The sequence below is a fragment of the Anolis carolinensis genome, chromosome 1 (genome assembly GCF_035594765.1).
Source record: "Anolis carolinensis isolate JA03-04 chromosome 1, rAnoCar3.1.pri, whole genome shotgun sequence".
In the NCBI taxonomy this organism is placed as follows: Eukaryota; Metazoa; Chordata; class Lepidosauria; order Squamata; family Dactyloidae; genus Anolis; species Anolis carolinensis.
Genome location: NC_085841.1, coordinates 363829413 through 363842615, shown reverse-complemented (window position 1 = coordinate 363842615; position 13203 = coordinate 363829413). Strand labels below are relative to the sequence as shown.

The 13203-nt window shown below is 41.1% G+C and overlaps 1 protein-coding gene across 1 annotated transcript in view; it reads right to left on the bottom strand.

Annotated features, from left to right (window-relative positions):
* The window catches only part of pygl (glycogen phosphorylase L), a 107040-nt gene that overhangs the window by 53360 nt on the left and 40477 nt on the right, over positions 1-13203 (bottom strand). The window contains exons 6-8 of the mRNA XM_062968698.1: positions 9018-9149; positions 7278-7389; positions 4307-4389 (exon numbers count right to left, since the gene is read on the bottom strand). Coding sequence (XP_062824768.1) covers positions 4307-4389; positions 7278-7389; positions 9018-9149 — 327 coding nt within the window. The remainder of the gene's footprint in view (positions 1-4306; positions 4390-7277; positions 7390-9017; positions 9150-13203) is intronic.

The following is a 13203-nucleotide window of genomic DNA, read 5'->3' as shown; positions in this document are numbered from 1 at the left end:
AATTGGTTGAGACTCAATGAGATATTCACTGGAAAATTATAGTGAAATGTGTTATAGCAGGATGTCCTGCCAAAACAATTTTTTTTTTGCTGTTTTTATAAACTTTTTCCATGTTTTATGACAGAAGAAATTAGGAAATGGCACTGATAACCCAGGAACAAAAATAGTGTTACCAAAAGGCTGCTTTGATTCTCACTGAAGAGAGGAAAGCAGGATATAAATACAGTAGAGTCTCGCTTATCCAACGTAAACGGGCCAGCAGAACGTTGGATAAGCGAATATGTTGGATAATAAGGAGGCATTAAGGAAAAGCCTATTAAACATCAAATTAGGTAATGATTTTACAAATTAAGCACCAAAACATCATGTTTTACAACAAATTTGACAGAAAAAGTAGTTCAATACTCAGTAATGCTATGTAGTAATTACTGTATTTACGAATTTATCACCAAAATATCACGATGTATTGAAAACATTGACTACAAAAATGCGTTGGATAATCCAGAATGTTGGATAAGCGAGTGTTGGATAAGTGAGACTCTACTGTATAATGATTAATCATAATAATCATCACACAGTCCTAAACGCTTGGGAAGTGTTCGACTTGTGATTTTGTGATACGAAATCCAACATATAGATCTTGTTTGCTGTGTCATATTCTGTCTTTATGTCAATAATAATAATAATAATAATAATAATAATAAATGCTAGGTGAAAATAATTCTCCTGCCTTTCATGGTACCTTTCTACATGCAAGGAGAGTCCTTTGAAAGCATGGAAGAGCATTCTTTCATGCTCTCTTTCTGCTTCTAAGGGGACACAGATTTGCATCTCAATGCAAACCAGGCCAGAAAACAATGCTCTCTAAGCAAGTGCAAAGCCACAAACGAAGGGAAGCCAACGAATCTGCCAGGCCGGGCACCAAAATCACAGACCGAAGCGGGCGTTTCTCCTCACCAGGCAGGCCGGCTGCGAGCGCAAGGGTCAAACAGGACAACGTCAAACGCTTCAAAACTCTTGCTAAATCATGCCCAAAAACCCTATCCATCTCGTTCTTTATATGCATACTAGCTGTGCCCGGCCACGCGTTGCTGTGGCGAAGTATGGTGGAAGGGCCTTGAGTCTACACTGCCATATAATCCAGTGCAAATTAGATAATCTGTGGAAGAAGCCTAAGTGAGGCCTACATCTGCCTGTCCCCTAACTGAACCCTGGCTGTCCCTTGGCTGAGTTGGTTGCTAGGAGACCAAGTGGGCAGATATTAGCCCTCTAAACTGGCAGCAATTGGATAAAAACAATTATTGCTCTCCCTCTAATTAGGACTTTATTTTTCTTTTCTTTTTGTTGTATCAACCTAGAGGCGTGGATGATGGGTTGTGTTGCCAAATTTCGAGGTTGGGGGGCCTGTAGTTTTGTTGTTTTGTGGGTCGCCGTGATGCCATCACTCTTTTATATATATAGATAATAATGTATATGTTACTCCCCTCCAACTCTGGGAGAAAGACAGGCATAGGAATGCAACAAAGAAAAAGCAACTCATGGAAATTACTGGTTGGAAAATAATTTTGGAACCCAATTTTCAGCATTATGTGTCTACTGTATAGATCAGTAGGTGCACATTGGATTCGATGGCGCATTAGAATTGAGTATACAAGTATATCCTTAGATTGGGGGTGTCAAACTCATTTTTATGGTTGCCTTCAAAGGGCCATTGAATCCATTGACAGAGAATACGAGAATACAACTATATATATATACTAGCTTTGCCCGGCCACGCGTTGCTGTGGCTTATGGGAATCCTTTGTTGGCCAGATGGAATAGCAGCAAATAGCCTTGCAGTCTCAAAGCCTGGCCGTTTTCTGGAGTAGCTGGAGCTTTTTGTTGTATGAACTTAGAGGCAGATAATTTGTATTTTATAGGCAGTGTGGAAGAGGCCTAAGTGAGGCCTAAGTCTGCCTGTCCCCTGGGCTGAGTGGGTTGCTAGGAGACCAAGTGGGCAGAGCTTAGCCTTCTAACTGGCAGCAATTGGATAAAAACAATTATTCCTCTCCCTCTAATTAGGACTTTATATTTCTTTTCTTTTTGTTGAATGAACGTAGAGGCATGGATGAGGGGTTGTGCTGCCAGGTTTAGTGTTTCTGGGATGTGTAGTTTTGTTGTTTTGTCCTAGGCTGAAATTTCATTACCTTTATTGACATAGTTCTCGGTGCTCTTTAGGTTTAATCTAGTTTGGGTCTGGACATGTTATTGAACAGTAGTTCCCATCACTATGCATTATTATCCGCCATGCAGACTGGGGATACTGGGAATGGCAACCCAACACAGCAATACTGGCTCTAAGGTTGGGTAAAGCCTTGTATCTAAATTATCTTCGGCACAGAAGGCTAAGGACCCTGTAAAACTACAACTCCCAGGATTCCATAGCTGTTTAAAGTGGTGCCAAACTGCATTCAATCTACAGCGTAGATGCACCATTATAGCATTAACACTTTATTTATTTACTAGCTTTGCCCGGCTACGCGTTGTTGTGGCTTAAGGGAATCCTTTGTTGGCCAGGTGGAATAGCAGTGAACAGCCTTGCAGTCTCAAAGCCTGGCCGTTTTCTGGAGTAGCTGGAGCTTTTTGTTGTATGAACGTAGAGGCATGGATGAGGGGTTGTGCTGCCAAGTTTAGTGTTTCTGGGATGTGTAGTTTTGTCCTAGGCCGAAATTTCATTACCCTTATATATATATAGATTTATTTATTTACAGTATTTATATTCCACCCTTCTCACCCCAAAGGTGGATCACATTATATACATAAAGGGCAAACATTCAATGCCCATATACACATAGAACCGAGACAGAGACAGACGCAGAGGCAATTTAACCTTCTCCTGAGGGGATGTTCAATTCTGGCCACAGGGGGGAGCAGCTGCTTCATCATCCACTGTGACGGCACTTCCTCATTCCAATGTCGTAAATTAGTTAAATTTGCCTCCCCACTTGTATAAGTGGTACCTTATTTCCTGCTTGATAGATGCAACTATCTTTCGGGTTGCTAGGTCAGCAATGAGTAGGGGCTATTTTTTTAATTTTTTAATTGACGGGTGCTCTCCCTGCCACGGGCTGGCCTCGAACTCATGACCTCATGGTCAGAGTGATTTATTGCAGCAGGCTGCTCACCAGCCTGTGCCACAGCCTGGCCCCACTTTCATCTTCCCTCTCTGGAAGTGTACAACCCAAATCCCAAAAGCTGTGAAGTAGGCCATGGTGATGTTTTAATATTAGTATTTTTCAAAATAATAACAGAACGATCAAGAATTTACGGATCTTTCACTCTAGAATAAGAATTAAGAACGTCAAGGGTGACTCTAGTTCTCTTCCAATCGCACATTTTCCTAAGCAGACTGGGTCCCAGCCCAAAATCCCATGACAAAACCCATTCCCTGGTCTTTTATTGGTGTGTTTTCATCAGGCAAATGTTTCTCCAGAGTTATGAGCTTCGGATCGGATTGCTTCCATGTTTGGTCCTGAACGGAGGTCAGGGCTTTTGCTTAGAGCAATAAATATGTCAGCAGCTTCCTTACACATATCTATATATATAAAAGAGTGATGGCATCAGGGCAGCGGACAAAACGACAAAACTACAAGCCCCCCAACCTCGAAATTTGACAACAGAACCCATCATTCACGGCTCTAGGTTGATACAACAAAAAGAAAGGAAAAATAAAGTACTAATTAGAGGGAGAGGAATAATAGTTTTTATCCAATTGCTGCCAGTTTGAAGACTAAGCTCCGCCCACTTGGTCTCCTAGCAACCTACTCAGCCCAGGGGACAGGCAGACTTAGGCCTCACTTAGGCTTCTTCCACAGATTATCTAATTTGCACTGGATTATATGGCAGTGTAGACTCAAGGCCCTTCCACACAGGTATATAACCCATTTAGAATCTTATATTATCTGCTTTGAACTGGATTATCTTGACTCCACACTGCCATATAATCCACTTCAGTGTGCATACTAAACATAAAGACAACCATAGAACAGACATTCAATACCACCACTACCTCAACAATTTCTCACCAACACCACCAGAAAAGGCCACAGCAACGCGTGGCCGGGCACAGCTAGTATAGAAATAAATATAAATCAGGCATGGGCCAACTTGGGCCCTCCAGGTGTTTTGGACTGCAACTCCCACAATTCCTAACAGCCGGTAGGCTGTTAGGAATTGTGGGAGTTGCAGTCCAAAACACCTGGAGGGCCCAAGTTGGCCCATGCCTGATATATTATACCCGAAACACTCATTTTTCTTAGGGACTTACATTATCATTCGGGTACAGGACTCGGGAAATATTTTCAGCCAAGTTTCTGTCCAAGACGGCCTGGATGTAATCCCCAACGTTAACTAGAAAGAGAAAGAGGGAGATTGTAAACAAAACACACTATTACATCCACAGTAAATACATACATAAAAAGGATCGTTAGCTTCAAACCAAACCAATTTTCTGCCTACCTAGCCAATGAACGACTATGAATACAAAATTATACTATTTTATACATTCAGATTATATCATTGAATTGTTGTTTTGTAGATTGTTTTATATGAATTGTTGTTTTTACATTGTTTTTAGGCATTGAATTTTTGCCTATTTACTGTAAGCCGCTTTGAGTCCCCTCGGAGAGAAAGGCGGGGTAAAAGTGATGTAAATGAATAAATAAATACATACATACATCAATAAACAATAACATAGTACTGAATAGCCTTGCAGCTTCCAAGCCTGGCTGTTTCCTGCCTGGGGGAATCCTTTGTTGGGAGGTGTTAGCTGGCCCTGATTGTTTCCTGACGGAAATTCCCCTCCCAACAAAGCATTCCCCCAGACAGTAATTCAGCCAGTTTTTGAAGCTGCAAGGCCATTCAATGATAATCAAGCTGGCCAATGGCAACATCCACACTAGCCTCAAACAGACAAGAGTTCTTTCTCCCACCCAGGACATCATTCCACAGATATATAAACTCCACTTGCCTAGTTTCTAACAGACCTCACCACCTCTGAGGATGCCTGCCATAGATGTGGGTGAAACATCAGGAGAGAATGCTTCTGGAACATGGCCAGACAGCCCGGAAAACTCACAGCAAATAGATATGTTTGCAACAGCTTAAGGCTGCAGGTGTCAAGATAAAGATCACAACTACTTTGCCGCTTATTTGTTTTTTAAATTATGCGAGTTTGGATATTGAGAGAGACATATCTGGACAACAGAGCTGGCAAACAAAGCCTTTCTTCTGCCCTTGCCATCAACACAGTTACAAAGATAATATGCAAATTGTAAAACTGGAATGAAAAGACTGCATTTGAATAAACGTGGAATCAATAAAGCATTCCCAAGACACAAAGCACCTTTCATTTAGTTGTGCGCATTGCTGCAGAAAAGTTTTATGAAATGTGAGAACACTCTACTTTTTTTCCTCAATGCTGTCTTTCACATGTTTTTAGCTTTTAAAAAAAGTGTTTCAAGAGCATATATTCAAAATATTGCATTTTAAACTGTTTTTTTAGTTGCATTTAGTTTTAATCTTTGGAGCAGGCCACCTTCAGCATGTTATTAAGAGAAAGGCGAGACATACGTTCAAATAAATATATTAGGCAAGTCGCACTCTCTCAGCCTAAGAGGAAGGCAACAAATTCTGCCAAGAAAACACCTTTAGAGTTGCCATAGGTCAGAAAAAAGCACAACAAGCAAGCAAAATCTGGATCTCAAATACCTGCTTTAGCTATTGGTTACACAATTGTGCCGCAGAGCTTTAAAAAGTTACTTTTTGGAGATGCAACTTCCCAAACTCAATCACCAGCATGGCCAAGGACTACAGTATGGCCAATGGACTCCAATCTAGGAGTTGCAGTCCTAAAAGTAACTTTTCCAAGTTCTGAGCATGTCATTCAAATGATATTGGCAGTTCAGTGGAAGCACAATTTAGTATAAGAAAGATAAGCCCTTTGTGTCTTTGACCATGTTGACCTCAGTGGGCTCATGTGTTCAAAATGCCCCCCCCTTTTTTTTTTTTTTTGCATTTGGGGGAGCAAATAAGTAATAATAAATAAATAAAAAGTTTTTAAAGTTTAAAAGTTTTTAAAAGTTTTTTTAAAAAGTTTTTAAGTTTTTTAAGCTTTTTAAAAAAGTTTTAAAAAGTTTTTTTTAAGTTTTTTTTAAAAAAATTAAGTTTTTAAGTTGTTTTAAAAGTTTTTAAAAGTTTTTTAAAGTTTTTAAAAGTTTTTAAAAAGTTTTTAAACGTTTTTTTAAAGTTTTAAAAGGTTTTTAAAAAAGTTTTAAAAAGTTTTTAAAAAAGTTTTTTAAAAAGTTTTTAAAAGTTTTTAAAAAAAGTTTTAAAAAGTTTTTAAAAAAGTTTTAAAAAGTAACCGGGGCCACGGTTAGCACAGTGGTTTTAACCGCCAGCTACAGAAAATCTTGCTGGCCAGAAGGAGCTGCAGTTCAAGCTGCAGGTGGGGGTGAGCTCCTGTTGTCAGCCCCAGCTTCTGCTTACCTAGCAGTTTGAAAACAGCAATGTGAGTGGATAAATAGGTACCGCTTTGGCGAGGTGGTAAAAAGGCGCCCTGAAGACAAGCCAGCAATTTTGACGGGAATACATTCATGAACAACAGGCTCCTTGACATGGAAAAATGGAACAACAGCACCTCTCCATGGCCGAGTCAAATATAGTCTCCAGATGCCGGAGATGAAAAAATAAAAATAAAAAAGCCTTGTCTCTATGTACTGTCTGTCTTTGTTGTTAATTGTATACCGGCATTGAATGTTTGCCATATATGTATTCTGTAATCCGCTCGGGGAGATAGAGCAGAATACAAATAAAGTATATTATTATTGTGTTGTCGAAGGCATACAACAACCCTATATTATTATTATTATTATTATTATTATTATTATTATTATCCAAATCTGGAGGACCATGGGATCCTTCATCTTTCATATGGTGAACAATGTTAGATAGATAATGCATTGTTAAGACAGGAATGCATTGGCTGTAATGCTATTGTGAAAAACTGTAAAATACAGTTCTAATGGACATGTGGTCACACAGCTGCAGAATGATTAAATGGGTTTTTGGTGTGTAACTTGGTGTGATATGAGTAGTATAGAACTTGGGCCCTCCAGGTGTTTTGGACTTCAACTCCCACCATTCCTAACAGCCTACCGGCTGTTAGGAATGGTGGGAGTTGAAGTCCAAAACACCTGGAGGGCCCAAGTTTGCCCATGCGTGATATAGCCAGTGCTTACAGTCCCGGAGGTTGAAATCGTTGGGCGCCCGAGCCGACCACAGCCTCATGGTGTTGACAGTGTTGTTCATGTAGCCAGGAACCGGGGTGTCATAAGGCAGAGCCAGGACCACCTGTGGGCAGAAAAGACCTTACAATACATGGGCATGACAGTTAAAGTAGTGTCAGACTTAATTAACTGAATTGTGGGAGTTGTAGTTTCCCACGGTCTTCAGCCTTCTCTGCAAAGGGTAATGGCACTTCACCAAACTACAACTCCTATGGTTTCATAGCACTGAGCCATGGAAGTTAAAGTGGTGTTCAACTTAATTAATTGACTTGTGGGAGTTGTAGTTTCCCAAGGCCTTCAACCTCCTTGCCAAAATGTGATGGCACTTTGCCAAACTACAACTCCCATTATTAGCATTGAGCCATGGCAGTTAATGTGGTGTCGGACTTAATTAATTGAATTGTGGGAGTTGTAGTTTCCCAAGGTTTTCAGCTTCCTTGCCAATGAGTGATGGCGCCTCACCAAACTACAACTCCTATGAGTCCATAGCACTGAGCCATGAGAGCTAAAGTGGTGTCAAACTAATTAACTGAATTGTGGGAGTTGTAGTTTCCCAAAGTTTCCAGCCTCCACGCCAACAAGTGATGGCGTCTCACCAAACTACAATTCCTATGATTCCATAGCACTGAGCCATGACAGTTAAAGTGGTATCAAACTTAACTGAATTGTAGGAGTTGTAGTTTCCCAAGGTTTTCAGCTTCCTTGCCAATGAGTGATGGCGCCTCACCAAACTACAACTCCTATGAGTCCATAGCACTGAGCCATGAGAGCTAAAGTGGTGTCAAACTAATTAACTGAATTGTGGGAGTTGTAGTTTCCCAAAGTTTCCAGCCTCCACGCCAACAAGTGATGGCGTCTCACCAAACTACAATTCCTATGATTCCATAGCACTGAGCCATGGCAGTTAGAGTGATGTCAGACTTAATTAATTGAATTGTGGGATTTGTAGTTTCCCAAGATCTCCAGCCTCCTCTGCGAAGAGTGATGGCGCCTCACCAAACTACAACTCCTATGATTCCATAGCACTGAGCCATGGCAGTTATAAAGTGGTGTCAAGCTACATTAATTGTACGGTGCAGATGCAACCAGAGATGGGTTCCTCTGCAGTGGTTCTCAACAGTTGGGCTTTCAATGGCCTATCATGCTATGTGAAAGATATATTGTACAAGATATAGGACTGGTTTCAAACTGGTGGTATTATTATTATTATTATTATTATTATTATTATTATTATTATTATTATTATTATGCTTATTTATGCCCCACTTTTCCTTTCCACAAGGAGACCCAAAGATCTCTTAACGAAATCTAAAATTTGGAACTGGGCCAAGCACAATCCCAAGCACTTAAGATTGCATGGTTCCCTTGCCCACCACAATGTCAGCTGCTGACTCTTATACCCATTGGGTTTTAGTACGAACTTGAAAGGACCTGTACTGAATGAATTGGGAGCATCTTGGATAGCTCCTTAAGAGTTGAGATGAAAACCCATCTCCCATTCATTGCCACACTGATAGGGAAGCCACCAACACCATTGCACCATCCCTACCAGGCATTTTCTTCCACAACAAACTTGCAAAGCAGCCCAAATGTGGCAAAAATGTCCCCAAAAATGCCTTTGTGGAGAGTTCCTTCCATCCCACCTCCAGTCATAAGATAAACCCTTCAGAGGCACATCTCTCCATCATATACCTGAGTATCGACCCATTTGACGCCGGTCTGGGTGTGTTCCACTCTTCCATAGAAATGAATGGGGAGCATGTACTCCGGGCGGGCTTTCTCCCAGGGGTTGCCATGTCTTAGCCAGTCGTCAGCTTCTTCCACCTGTAAAATGGAAGCAATACAATGAATCACAGTATCATGGAGCTGAAGGGACCCCAAGGGTCATCTAATCCAACCCCTGGCAAAGAAGTCCCAACAGGCTCCTATTCAGTGTCACTTTAAAGACCTCTTGCAAAAAAAGGTTGAGTTCAGCACTAAAAGCCACTTGAGTTTCCTATGCTTCCATCAGAGCCTCAGGCAGGATATTTCTGTGAGGAAATAGGGAGTAAATATCCCAAAATATGACAGTTAGCATGTCCTGGAGAGTAGAATTCCAAAACCTAGCTTAGGGTGCATCTACACTGCAGACATAATGCAGTTTGACACAACTTTAACCGCCCTGGCTCAACGCGATGCGATCCTGGGATTTGTAATTGAGTACAGTTTGGCAAAGAAGGCTTTGCAATTGGCCCAAAAAGTGCTACTGCCTGACTAAACTAGGGGCCGGGCTGTGGCGCAGCTGTTGAGCAGCTGCCTTAAATCACTCTGACCATGAGGTCATGAGTTCGAGGCCAGCCCGTGGCGGGGTGAGCACCCGTCAATTAAAAATAAAAAATAGCCCCTGCTCGTTGCTGACCTAGCAACCCGAAAGATAGTTGCATCTATCAAGTAGGAGATAAGGTACCACTAATAAAAAAAAGTGGGGAGGCAAGATTAACTAATTTACGACCTGGTATGAGGAAGTGCCGTCAGTGTGGATGATGAAGCAGCTCCTCCCCCCTGTGGCCAGAATCGAACATCCCCTCAGAAGAAAGTTAACTTGCCTCTGCGTGTGTGTCTCTCAGTCTCTGTTTGATGTGTTTATGGGCATTGAATGTTTGCCCTATGTGTGTTATAATGTGATCCGCCCTGAGTCCCCTTCGGGGTGAGAAGGGCGGAATATAAATACTGTAAATAAATAAATAAATAAATAAACTACAACTCCTAGGAGACATGGTAATTGAAGTGGTGTCAAACTGCAGTTGTTCTACATTATTACCCGTATTGACTCGAATCTAATGTGTCATGGTTTGCAAAGGCACTGTGCCGTGTGTGTTAACAGGAAAATGAAGTGCATGAAGCCGATTGGCTGAGCCTGAAAGACCTGGAGATTGGTTTTGGTACTGTTTCTGTTCTGCTGCTGCAGAACCAGTTTGGACAAGTTTTCTGTAATGACTGAGTATTGCCAGTGAAGAGAGATGTGTACTCAGAGAGGTCTTGCTATTTTGAGGCCTGTTTGCTGCTGAGAAAAGAGGGTGAAGAACCAGGACTGTATTCTTCACTGAAGCAGATTTGTGGACTGAAAAAGGACTGTTTATGACTGTGGACTTCTGTAAGTGACCAGAGGGGCCATTGTGAATACTACTGTTTTTCTTCTGATCTCTTGGAATCAATACAGTTCCTGCCTGTTTGTTCTGCAAACCTGAGTGACGTAAGAGTTTCCACTGATCATCATCAATCCGCAACATAATGTGCCACTGAATCTAGTGCGCACACCAATTTCCAAAACCATGAAAGCAAAAACAGTACAGTAGAGTCTCACTTATCCAACGTTCTGGATGATCCAACACATGTTTGTAGTCAATGTTTTTAATACATCATGACATTTTGGTGCTAAATTCATAAATGCAGTAATTACTTCATAGCATTACTGCCTATTGAACTACTTTTTCTGTCAAATTTGTTGTTAAACAAGATGTTTTGGTGCTTAAGTTGTAAAATCATAACCTAATTTGATATGTAATAGGCTTTTTCTTAATCCCTCCTTATTATCCAACATATTCGCTTATCCAACGTTCTGCCGGCCTGTTCATGTTGGATAAGTGAGACTCTACTGTACTTTCTACCAAATGTAATGTGCAGTGGCCAAAAGTGGACTCTTTGCAATTTGGCCAAAAAGGTATACATTATAATATCTGCCTGTTTAGAATTCCTTCTTTAAAAATAATAGTATTAGGACACCAAAGTTTCCAGCAACGGAAGAGAAAACCTTGGGCTGGATCTATGCTGTAGAATGAATCCACTTTAACTGTCTTGGCTCAATGTTATTGAAAGCTATGAAAAGTTATAGAAGTAATGAAAGTTGTTCTTTTACAAGGCTTCACCAAATTACAAATCCCAGGATTGCATAGTATTGAGTCAGGGCAATTAAATGAGAGATGATGTCCCTCAAAGAGAAGCTCCTGAAGCAGCTTCCGCTTTGACTCAGCACTAAGATGACTGTATTACGTGAATCTGATGCATCGTGCACCCTCATTTTGGCAAGAATGATTAGCCAAAAAAAGTTGAGCATTAGATTTGAGTAAATAGGTAGATGCAGCTTTTGAAATGCCAGGTTCCCTCCTCTCGCCTAGCCCAACTTGCCCTTTGCACCTGAGGATTCCCTTGCATGGACGCATGGACAAAAGTGTGTTTAGAAATGATGCAACCAAACTACGCCAAAGAAGCCACTCTTATCAAGCTCATCCAATGCAACTCCACTCTGTAATCTCTCCTTTGGGGCCAGGGTTATCCATTCACCCGACTCTCCTCTATTAATCATTGCCCTTGATGGGAGAAAATTATCAAAGAAAGAAGCCTCACAAATCTGGCTCTTTTATGCATCTCCCTCCTTCCGTTATAAACTTTTCCATGAGAAACTTCATATGGAGTGTCCCACTCTAGACTGAGGTGGACATCTAAGTCCTTCCTAATGATCATATGCCTTAAGACTTCTTTACAATCATAGAATTCCAGATTTGGAAGGGACCTGGAAGGCCATCTACGAGGGTTGAATGAAAAGTAATGCCTCCACCTTGGCAACTCCTCAAAAGATGGCAGTCCTGGTATGCGGCAGGTCCGGGCTTGTTCAGTAGAGTCTCCTCTACAGTTCCATTTGGCAGGAAGCCTTAGCATTGAACGGTTGTGTTGTTAAAGGGCAAAGTATGGAACCCCGTGCAGACGGTTGGTCCATGCGACTTAAGCAACATACAGTCATTGAATTCTTGACAGCAGAAGGTGTCACCCCAAAGGAGATTCATCAGAGAATGCAAGCTGTTTATGGTGATTGTGTTGATATGAGTCTTGTGCATCATTGGGTAAGTTTAAAGATGTTGAGGTGGGAACATCTGACTTGCGTGACAAACAAAGAGTTGGAAGTCCTGTGACAGCAACCACAAGCAACAGGTTGACAGATTGATTCAGGACGATCGTCATATCACTCAGAGAGAAATTTCAAGCAAAATTGGCATTTCACAAGAACGTGAGGGTCACATTATTGCTTTGCTTGGCTATCGGAAGATCTTTGCACGATGGGAACGGTGAAATGCTGGTTGCAGAAACAAAGTGTCGACTTCTTCCGTGACGTCTTCAAAAAAACTTGTTCATTGTTGGCAGAAATGTATCCAATTGTCTGGTGATTATGTGGAAAAGTGAATAGTGGTAGTTAAAGAGCACATTCTAAGGATTATTTCTGCATATGATTTATTAAAATATTCCCATCCAAACCCAAATAACGAAGGTTGGAGGCATTACTTTTCATTCAACCCTTGTAGTCCTACCCCATTTTTCCTGACAGGAGGTATATTTCATGCCAAGCTTCATCTTCTTAGTTCAGGGATCCAACCCACCTTCCTACCATGGAAGACCCTCTTATTTTCAAGTTCTTCTTCAACTGTTGTTGTTGTTGTTGTTATGTTTACTAATACCTTGCTTTTATCTCCGCAAGGAGATTCAAATGTTATCCCTGCTTCTGGGTGCATTTGACCCTGCTGGTTCCAAAATTGGCACCATTGGCTCTAGTTTTTGGGATATAAAACATATGCCATCACCCATATAAAACCATGATAACCGTATCTAAGAAACCAGAGCTGATGCAATCTATTCAATGCAATTTTCTGAATCAGCACCCCTAAAAACCAAGACACCAGGAAATTTTATTGTTGTTGTGCTGTGTTATGATTGGTCCTTATGGTTTCTTCAGACACTATGAGTTGTAGTTAGTGAGGCACCAACACTCTTTACGCAAAGAAGCTAAAAGGACTTGTAAAACTATAGCATTGAGCCACAGACGTTCAAGTGGTGCCAAATTGCATTAATT